The 9,765-nt window shown below is 50.1% G+C and overlaps 2 protein-coding genes across 5 annotated transcripts; one reads left to right on the top strand and one right to left on the bottom strand.

The window, feature by feature from the left end:
- FOXG_18489 (uncharacterized protein) lies at positions 1-1,731 on the top strand (the record flags this gene model as incomplete). Its single annotated transcript, XM_018398580.1, has 1 exon — positions 1-1,731. Exon 1 carries the CDS (start codon positions 1,429-1,431, stop codon positions 1,729-1,731), a length of 303 nt encoding a protein of 100 aa, XP_018237041.1. The 5' UTR covers positions 1-1,428.
- Positions 1,732-7,162: 5,431 nt separating this feature from the next.
- Positions 7,163-9,739, bottom strand: FOXG_03138 (ATP-dependent RNA helicase SUB2). Of its 4 annotated transcripts, XM_018380709.1 has the most exons (5): positions 9,233-9,739; positions 8,293-8,703; positions 7,883-8,243; positions 7,576-7,833; positions 7,163-7,521 (listed from the first exon to the last, which is right to left on the bottom strand). In XM_018380709.1, the coding sequence occupies exons 1-5, from the start codon at positions 9,456-9,458 to the stop codon at positions 7,473-7,475; spliced, it is 1,305 nt and encodes a 434-aa protein (XP_018237037.1). In that variant the 5' UTR covers positions 9,459-9,739; the 3' UTR covers positions 7,163-7,472. The 4 variants fall into 4 exon arrangements, with proteins under 4 accessions (XP_018237037.1, XP_018237039.1, XP_018237038.1 ...); XM_018380711.1 differs by having other exon boundaries at positions 8,293-9,739; XM_018380710.1 differs by having other exon boundaries at positions 7,163-7,833.
- Positions 9,740-9,765: the final 26 nt, after the last annotated feature.

The raw sequence follows: 9,765 nt of genomic DNA, 5'->3' as shown, positions 1-9,765 counted from the left end.
CGCACATCATGTTGAATAGTGAATAAAAGGATCCTGAACTGCATTCAATTCAGGGGGTTGTCCAGTCGCCGTCTACGGCTAAGCCACCAATCAGATCGTGGTTTGCCGATGAATTCGCGGGTCAAAATCGAGTAACGATACTCCGTTGCAGCGCGTGTAAGTGCTGCTTCGAGGTATATCCTTGGTCGTGTTTTCAGAGAGCTTCTAGACAATAAAGTGCAAAAGCGACTTGATAACACAAACGATGAGACCGGAGGACGAAGCGGAGACGGCGACAGGAATAAGATATGTTTTTTCAGCAGGCATTGCGGCAATGCTTCAAATCTCGAGTGAGGTTGGAAGCGAATGGTAGTCTTAGAACAAGGCTACCATCAGGGCGATCGAATAGTGGAAATCAATTTCGGAGGTTGAGAATTAATAGAGATCAAGTCGGTGTTAGTTGATTATGCAAGGTACTGTTGAAGGTGTGGCTGAAGATGAGATGACCTGAAAGAGGTGGTGAAGGGTTTATTAGATGGCCGAAAGAGGGTGACTCTTGCTTAAGTGGCCTAAGGGGCGAGTGAGGCGTTGAGTCGGTGGCAGCCTGCGTGGTGGGATGTGACTCTTCTGGTTTTGCACGGTGGCAATTCTGAGCAAAAGCGGCGGGGGCGTGTGGCAGGTGTAAGCCAACTGGCGATCTCGGAGAGAGCGTTTTAGAGTGTGTGCGCGGTGGTAGCCTGTGCCTGGTTCGGTACAAGGATGACTAACAGGAGGTTCGTCACTGTGAGTGTGGCGAAGGAACTGATAGCGGGTTGCAGCCTGGCAGGGGAATGACAGTGAACGGGGAAATCGTACAGGTGACAGAAATAGGGTCGGAGAAACGGTAACAGGGGGGGCAAAAGAAAAGTGGTTGAAGCAAGTGAATCGAACAGGAAGGAAATGATGATAGATGAGTGAAAGTGGAAATGGGATGGTGATAGAGGCCACGGGCAAGTGAGCAATACAGCGAGTCCGGAGACTGACACGAAGAGTGACTCGAGTGGCAGACAGGACACTTCTCCGTGGAATCACCTCACTGATAGAAGGCAATAATCCTTGCCTAGAGAGTATGGGACGGGTGCGGGCGAAGGCCGGGGGAGGCAAGGTTGGTCCCTCGAGTGGACGACCTTTTAGGCTCGGCTGGGCTTGGCTGGGCTGGACTCGGCTGGGCTGGAGCTAGGCAGTGCTGTGCTGGAATTTGTAGGCAAGGCCAAAGTGTGACTCTTTGCAGCGTCAGGCGGCAAAGAGAGTGAGTGAGTCTGAGTGAAAAGTCGCAGAGTGCAAGTGAATGCCGCTGCGGCCTGACTGAGAGAGGTACGGTTTGAGTAAGGTTGGAACAAGTTTTTGAGAGGAGATTACCAAGATCAAAACAACAACAAAGATGAAGACAAGACGCCGTGGAGAGTGGAGATGTACACGATCCAGAGCAGACTTCAGAGAGTCGCTTGGGGACGGATTCAGAGGACGAAATCGAACATTATGGCGATGATGCTGTTCGATGGGGGGAGGGGGAAAAGGCGGGAGATGGCAGCAGCGGGCTATGGCATAGTTTTGAATGCCTGGGAGAACGAAAGCGTGAGCAAGACCAGGAGGAGAGGCGAGTTGAGCGTCGGTACCTACGGCGCGCTGCAAGATTGGGCAGCGCGTGAGGTACTGTACCTGGCAGAAGTGTCTGTAAGAGATATTCGTACTGTACAACCGAGCCCCTTGTAGGCGCTTCAGCCAGTCAGTGGGCTGGTTAATCTTGCCCTGCCATCTCACACTGGACGACGAGAAGCCCCTCTTTTCCAGCTCCGTGCGATACTGTGTATCGATCGCGCATTCTGTACATTCGTGGCCTTCCACGATGGGCCCAAAAGCGTGTCTGCCTTTTGGCGTCGCCTTATTGGTCCTCGATATTTAACAGCGCGTGTCTTCCCCTCCACCATCCACCCTTTCCACGGCGCCATCCACCTCCACCTCCCGGACTTTGAGTCTTGATCAGGGCCTCAAGGCATCCACGGATTTCTGTTTCCCTGGCATCGAAGGTCCACGTACGGTGAGGAGAAGGATGAGGTTGACTTATCGCTAACGCGTGATTCATCGTTAAGTTTAAGAGGCCTGCTGTATGTATCTATGTCTACATTGGTCTTTGCCTGCTAGATGGGCCTCACATGAGAACAAGCACGACGCAGGTCTTCCTTCATGCAATCATCATGAACTCGAATGGAGCCTTGTCAATAATGGTGCTCTGTTCTGCTGCAGCTTTCGTCAGGTTATTGCTATGTAGCGAGGTAGGTATCGAGCTACGTGACGATGACCAACGACTTCGATTTGACTCACCTCATCTTTGAACACTTCACTTGATTAGCACGCCAGCCAGGTTCGTGCGTCTCGCGTATCCCTGCCGTCCCGACCACCCTGGTCACCGTACCAACCCTTTCTGGTTCCTTGACTCTTGACTGAGCTGTCGACTGCCTGTGCTCGAAATTGAAGAAGCCATACTCGTTTTAGGTTTTCGTCATCTTCTTCTGGGATCAGTCAGTTGTTACACGGTTGCCCCTGATATACTTCTGAACTCTTGGCCTTACACATAATGAAACCTAAAGCTTTCCTGAGAAGCACCCGACCGCTGCTGATTACTGGCCATGATGCTAAATTAAATGGTACTGAGCTGAATCTTCACAGCCAGTGCTTCGCTTTAACCCTTTGCCTTTTTGGGTGGGAGCATAGCCCTCAAAAACTTGGCCCGAGTGCGTGATGACTCTTCTCCTCAGCTCTTGATAGTGCACACCTCCGTCTTGTCCGCCACCACTTCATGAGTATTGGTAAATCTGGTATATTTCATGATGATGGTTACAATATGGCCAAGAGAGGGGTTGTTCGGTTCTCATTTGGCAAATGTACGGACTATACTTGTCGCCAAGATGTTGCCCGGTCATCGTTCACTCAGCTCTTCGAAGCTGCGCTGTAGCTTCCTTCACAGAAGCATTCAATGAAAGCCGAACAATCTGCCCAATGGAAAGAAGCCTGTCTCACACAAATCTCGAAAGAATCGATTGTATAAATGTGTGTGTGGAAATGATTGGTCTGGATTTGTCTCGCCTCAGAACATAAAGTCTGTTAGCAGAATCCGAGATCTCTTCTTCAAAACTTGGCGTCTGTTCACTTTCATCAGCATCAATAAAAAACCCGCTATGTATGTACATAGTATCTTGCTACTAAAATGCGGTGGCACACCTGTCGGAACGAGAGGCATTTACGGGATTGACAAATTATAAAGTTCTATCTAGTCCCTATCGCATCACAACCATTGAGCGCATGTTGAAGTCCGGTGTCGCCTCTGGCCTTTACCGTGTCTGGTGTTTGTCACAGGCAATTCAAGGCTCCTGTTCCCCTCACCCTTACACATGATCTACTGTAGAAGGTCTCGCCATTGTCCCTCGACTTTTGTTGATCGAACATCTATAGGGAATCTAGCCATCCCATAATGACCTAAGTCCTTTGAACGGTTCCGATACAGTCATCCGAGGTGGATGCTTATACCTCAAATACCTGGCTTTAGTAGTGATCCAACACCAACATCGTGACTCTGTAACTCGGGTTGTTGTCCGCTGCAAAAGCATAAGCCTCAAACGATATCATGCAGTGCAAAGACACATTTACTTTGACACAATCATACAGTCGCCAATGTGGTGTCCATGGAGAATCCTGTCCTTCTGTTTGTGTCAATCTTGGCTCACCAAGCCTTGTTGGGCTACGGTTGCCAGTTGACTCGATCAAATCAACAAGCTAAGTTTGATGAGCTTGGTCGTCGAAATTGCTGGCTTCTTTGTGATAATACTGTCACCACGTGTGCGACCTCGAAAATCTCTCTCGTTCCATCTGTGCAATGACTGGTGTTCCCTTCATTCGAGCCCATCATGGGAAGGCTGATTACAGACACCGCCATCATGATTCTGGTCCCACAGGTGCTTACACAACTCCTCATCAGCTGCACATCGTGAGCGTGAGCGTGAGCGTGGTTTCTTCTTTTCTTCGGGTACTTCTTCTCCTCTGTGATGTATCTGCTGATGGTGAAACACGATCCTTTTTTCAGTCACGTACTCGGTGTCCTTGGACATGATGAATGCTCCTTCATCCGGCTCGTGCGCCCACCAAGTGGCGGCGCGCTACCAGCCCCTTAACAGATTCCAATTTCTTTGTTATTCGCCAGAAGTCCCGACTCAAAATCGCATGTACCGAGCTCTATGGTCCGCCGTACGACACTCCACTAGCATATTGTGTTGTTCTTCTCATTGCGCATCATCGAGCTTGTACGAATCATTACCTCAGCAGGGTCCTCCTCGGTTCAGAAACGGGACCCGTTCGGTCACCGGATCCTTAACAGATCCGGGCGGGCATGGACATGGCTCATTGCTCTCAGGTAACCTGTTCATGCATTGCAGTAGCAATTTGAACTTTCGAGCATTCGTCACTTACATAGTATCATCGCTAGAAGGATCAATCAGGGCACGCCGCGAGCATCGTGCTCCCGCTCGTAACGTGATCACTGTACAATTATCTCAACGTACACTTTTTCTGTGTGCTGATGAAGCTGCGAACTCTCAACGACCGAAACTCCACTTACCTTACCCATGCACGTTGTGGTTGGCCCATTTACTGTGACTCAGTGCTGCCAGTCCTGTTCTTTCAAGACATCAAACGGACACCACAGTAACACACATAGTAAGTTCGAGAACCGTAAAGATGCACTGGCTTGCCTCTCGAGACCACCAACGTCTCGGGGGACTGGCGTAGCTACTGTACCTCATTCATAAGCTGGTATATGTATAATATTCTACGTCACGTTTGAGGAAACTTAGGCTGCCCTACCCTAGACAAAAAAAAGTGTTTAGCATGCCTGGGCTGCCTCAACTCTCTCTCCTGTAAAAATTCTTTCTTGGCACGCACTGTTAGTGCGGTGCTAGGAGCGGGATTTTCTGCAGGCCACGCGACCACACAAAAACTGCGGGGACGCTATCGGCTCCCTAACAGCAGTTTTCAGAGAAGGAATTTTGGAGAGTTCGCCTTCTCTGACAACACCTTTGTCGGATCTAATGGCGGCACCTCAGAACCAGAACGCCTTAGATATCGGAGGGCGATGCCCCGGGCATTCGTAGCGACATCCTTCCGATCAACGACGCCGATTGCGATGGGTTTTTCTCCTTTAAAGGCAAGCCGCACCGTCGGCCTCTGATCCCTTCCCGAGGTTTTTCCCTGCCGCCGCGACAGTCGACTACGAGCTACAACTTGGTTACTGGAGATTGTGGACTGCGTCAGCAGATGTAGTGATGCGCGAGAGAATTCTGGTCGGTGGAAAAAGTTCGACAATAGATTGCCCTCGAACCCGCTGACGGGTGACGGGCTTGAGAAATACAGCACCTTTTGTGCCATTGGTATGCTGGATGGTGAAGGAAGCGGGGTATCCTGTACCTAGCTAGCTCAGCACGTCTTTTGCTCCAGTAGGAGATTTGGCTTCGTTACAGCCACCCAGACGAAAAATACACATACATACATACATACATACATGCCTGGGCTGCCTGGTCACATCGAAAGGTGGATAGCAAGGCTTGCTCCACAACCCTCTTCTATTCTTGTGAAGGGCGAAGTGATTCATGTTGCGTGTAGGTTGCACCGCCGCCTAGGCCTCAGCTTCGGTTGGATGGCTGAGTACAGATGTCATGACGCACCGCAGGAGGGAGCCCCTCACGGGACCCAAGGTTTATTACAGAAACAATGGGATTTACCGAATACAGTCGCCTTCTCTGTTCGCGTCGTCCTCGGTCCCAACCAGCCAGATACCGCCCACTTACCAAGGCCTCGAACAGTGAGTGAACCCTTTGCCAAGCCCGCCCCCCACATTCCGGCCCCCAGTCCGGCAACTTCGGGGCCCCGGCCGCTCCACGGAAACTCCCATCTTCCAAATGTGTGTAAGAAACTACTTGTTACTACGTGCGTATGGCAGTGTATGGTTACGACCATGCGGTGCTTTGCGAGGTACTATTACAGCCTACGTATTCGAAGTGGTCAATATATTCGGGAGCTACTGTGGTAGCCGAAAAACACATTTCTTCTCAGTCCCTTAACAAGACCCCTGACCCATGCCCTCAACTCCTTCACCGTCAGATCTCGAACGCGCTTAGATAGACAACTTCCATGCTCGAGAACGTGACTGCCTAGCTACGTCCATGTCTCCAACCCGCCCTGGCCTTGCAGCATGTCCTGGCCACACGCTGTGCATATCAAATCAGAAGTGCTTGGGCCTGTCAATTAAAGTTAACGAGGCAAGTCTCATCGTACTTTGTTGTGCCGAATCGTGAATACCGGATTGTATCCAGAGGCATTATTCAAGAAGCCACAAGACACGCCTGAACTGAGTTACCAACTACTATGTATGAAGTCGGAAGCCGATATCGCTTCTTGACTGTCAAGCCACGAACCAAATAATTTGCATGCTGAAGGGTGACTTGGAAATGGGAGTGTTATCGAAACCTGTCGAATGTTCTCTGGGCACCTGAGGTACATGCTGTAGCCGAACGCATACAGGGGATCGCAATTATACCACAACCAGATAAGCTGAGCCGCTGATCTTAACAGGAGGTTCACGGAAAAAGCAGCGATGATTGCATGATCTCGAATATGATGGCAACAAGCTGAGTCTGCTAGGCACGTCGCCGAACCAGTCAAGCTGTCGCGAGGACGGCATGTCTCTGCTATCAACCTGTGGAGGAATAAGTGCCAGCAGGACAGCTACTGACCTTGCGGTCCGTATAATACCACTGTAAACACCACGGGAAGGTTGAAAGTCGACGAGAATATGTGATTCATGTCACGAAGATTTTGATTGTAGCGAAGAAATTGCTACAGGCCGCCCTCAATATACACCACCTTTGTGTACCATGCTGCACTCCCCCTTCATTCTACGTATCAGCGCGGTAAACTGGAAATGATGTCTAAACTACCTATATAGTTTATTGGCTGAACTCACTTACGCCGAGAGGCATCACATCTCAGTTCCCGACACGTCTTATTTCAGTCACAAACGTAGCCAAGCTATGAATACGTGTTGAACCGCCTGATCATTGTCGTGAAGCTACAGGTCAAAGCAGGTGAGTCAACCTCAAGGCACGGTAGTTACGCGAGACCTACAGTGTAGCTAAATTTGCAGGTCGTCGGGGTTCGCAATATGTGGGCAAGTGGCACACTTTTCGCTCAGGGAACAGCCTAGGCTGCTTATAAAACACGAGCATCGTAATACGAATCCATTGAAAAAAATTAACGAATACAATTGACCAAGATGAAATCGTTTGCAACTTTTGCCCTTCGCCGCCTCAGTCTTTCAACATCAATTTCCTAGCTTCTCACCAACGGCCTACAGCGGCGCAAGGCGTTCACCATTTGTTGCAGTGGAAACCACCATCTCATCCAGCCCTTTAAGAGGCCATGTAAGTGCTGGCATCGACACCCTCCTTGGGGAATTCACTGGATACTGTTAGTCACTGGAACAATGAAGAGAAGAGAAGGGAAGCAACATACGGAAGGGCGACTTCGAATCGCTTCTCGATCTCCTTAAGCACCTCTTGGTCTTGGTCGGTGCTGACGAACGAGATGGCCAATCCCTTGGTACCGAATCGTCCAGCACGACCGACACGGTGCAGGTAGGAGCTGGCATCGTTGGACAAGTCGTAGTTGATGGCGAGGTTGATACGCTCAATATCAATACCTCGTCCAAAGACATCGGTAGCAACGCAGATTCTCTTCTTGAACTCCTTGAACTCCTTGTAGCGACGAATACTAGATTATATTAGAAGCAAGCACAACATTCAATGACTTGGTAACTCACCGTTCTTCCTGACTGACGCCAGAGTGGACGGCAATAGAAGGAAAGTTACACTCCCTGAGGAGCTTGTCAAGCTCAGTGGCACGAACAGTGCTACGGACGAAAATAATGACCTGGTTGAACTGGAGTTCATCCAAGAGCTCGTTGAGCTTGCGATTCTTCTCCTTTTCTTCCAACTTGATATAGAACTGCTGAAGACCATGAAGAGTGAGCTTAGTGTCCTCGTCGACGTAGTGCTCGGTCGGGTTCTGCATGAACTTTCGGCAAATAGGTTTTACCTCCTCGGACAAGGTGGCCGAGAACATCATAACCTGCTTCTGAGGAGGCGTAGCGCGGAAAACATCTTGCACATCCGTACGCATATCTGAAGCCATTAGCGTACGTTAAAAGTTGGTTGCATGAGCGAGACTCACCAGGCTGATCAAGCATCTTGTCACACTCATCAAGCACGAAGATGCGAACACTGCCCAGACGTAGGGCCTTGTCACGAACGAGGGCCTTAAGACGTCCAGGAGTACCCACGATGATGTGAGGGCAAGTGTCCTTATTCTTGAGTGTCTCCATGTCGGTCTTGATGGGAGTTCCACCATAGAACACACCGGTCTTGATATCGGGCATGTACTTGCTGAAACGGTTGTACTCGTCACGGATCTGGTAAGCCAGCTCTCGGGTGTGGCACATAACAACGACGGAGACCTCTCCGTTCACAGGCTCGACCTGCTGAAGGGTAGCGAGAACGAAGACAGCTGTCTTTCCTAGACCAGACTTGGCCTGGCAGATGATATCACCACCGAGGAGTGCCTGGGGGATACAGGTTTGTTGAACTGTCGACCGAACCGATGTTAGAGTGGGTTTCTAAGAAGCAACGAACGACGGGTGTAATCTCAAGTGTCCGTCCATCGTCGCAGCTTAGCCATTGTATTCTCGCATTTTCCATTGGTATGGATTTGGAATAGTTTGATATCGACGCGAGGTTAGGGCTCAGAGGCCGAATGGTTGCACAAGCAACCATAGCCTAGGAGCACCAAGAAATTTCTTGGTGTCTCGCGTTTTCCTTGTTTTGCCCTCGTATATACCAGAAGAATCCGTTCGCGACAACGATTGACATATTATCCGCTTACGCGTGATAATTGTGACAACAGTGCTGTGGTTTTGCGGAGAACCACGTCTCTCACCAGTGGTCTTATTCCGCCCGGATACGGACCGTCTCTCAGATCCAGCCTTGACCGCCCCGACGATGACGAAAATGACGATTGCGAAAAAAAAGTGGCCATTTGTTCTTGCTTGCGAGATGGACGAACGCTTGAAGGGAGGGGATATGATGACTTAGGGTATTAAAATATCAAGACTGACCCTCCGATGGATGTTCGAAACCGCAGTCGCCGATGGCGCGAATTAACTCAGCCTTCAAAAGAAAATCGCGGAAACCGGTGGAATGAATGCCGACGTAGCTGCCCTTCTTGTCGACATTGTTGCCGGCAGCAAGCTCGCCCTTCTTGCCGTTGGAGGTGGTAGCAGTGGTTTCGTTACCACCGATCTCCTCATCGGAGTAATCAATGAGATCTTCCTCGTGAGACATGTTGACCGAGATTTACCGGTAGTTAGATGGTTGATGCGGAAGCTATTGCAGAAGCTGTTCTTTGCAGCGAAGTTGCGATGACGAGTCTGACGCGATTACGTTCGAGTCGCGTCGCCGTAGGGTGTCGAAAATGCGGCGCAGGCGTGCCGTCAAGATGATAGAATGAGAATCAAATGTTTTTTTTCAAGATGTGGAATGGGGGAAATGTGTCGGGAACCAGGATACTCGTTCCAAGGATGGCTTGAAAGAGTCTTTGTTGAGGCTGAGAAGGGAGGTGCCAGAAGCAGGCGGGAGCAAGCAAGGTCGC

This window comes from Fusarium oxysporum, chromosome 8 (genome assembly GCF_000149955.1).
Source record: "Fusarium oxysporum f. sp. lycopersici 4287 chromosome 8, whole genome shotgun sequence".
Taxonomy (NCBI): domain Eukaryota; kingdom Fungi; phylum Ascomycota; class Sordariomycetes; order Hypocreales; family Nectriaceae; genus Fusarium; species Fusarium oxysporum.
Note: the sequence above shows the minus strand (reverse complement) of the source record. Positions and strands in the feature narration are given on the sequence as shown.

What these genes read in the sequence shown, in the direction of transcription:
- FOXG_03138 (XM_018380709.1), bottom strand. Translation starts at nt 9,458, where the DNA reads ATGTCTCACGAGGAAGATCTCATTGATTACTCCGATGAGGAGATCGGT. An exon ending in TTTCGAACATCCATCGGAGG is followed by an intron (nt 8,704 to 9,232) that starts GTCAGTCTTGAT and finishes TTCGGTCGACAG; the next exon opens with TTCAACAAACCTGTATCCCC. An exon ending in CGATTCGAAGTCGCCCTTCC is followed by an intron (nt 7,522 to 7,575) that starts GTATGTTGCTTC and finishes AACAGTATCCAG; the next exon opens with TGAATTCCCCAAGGAGGGTG.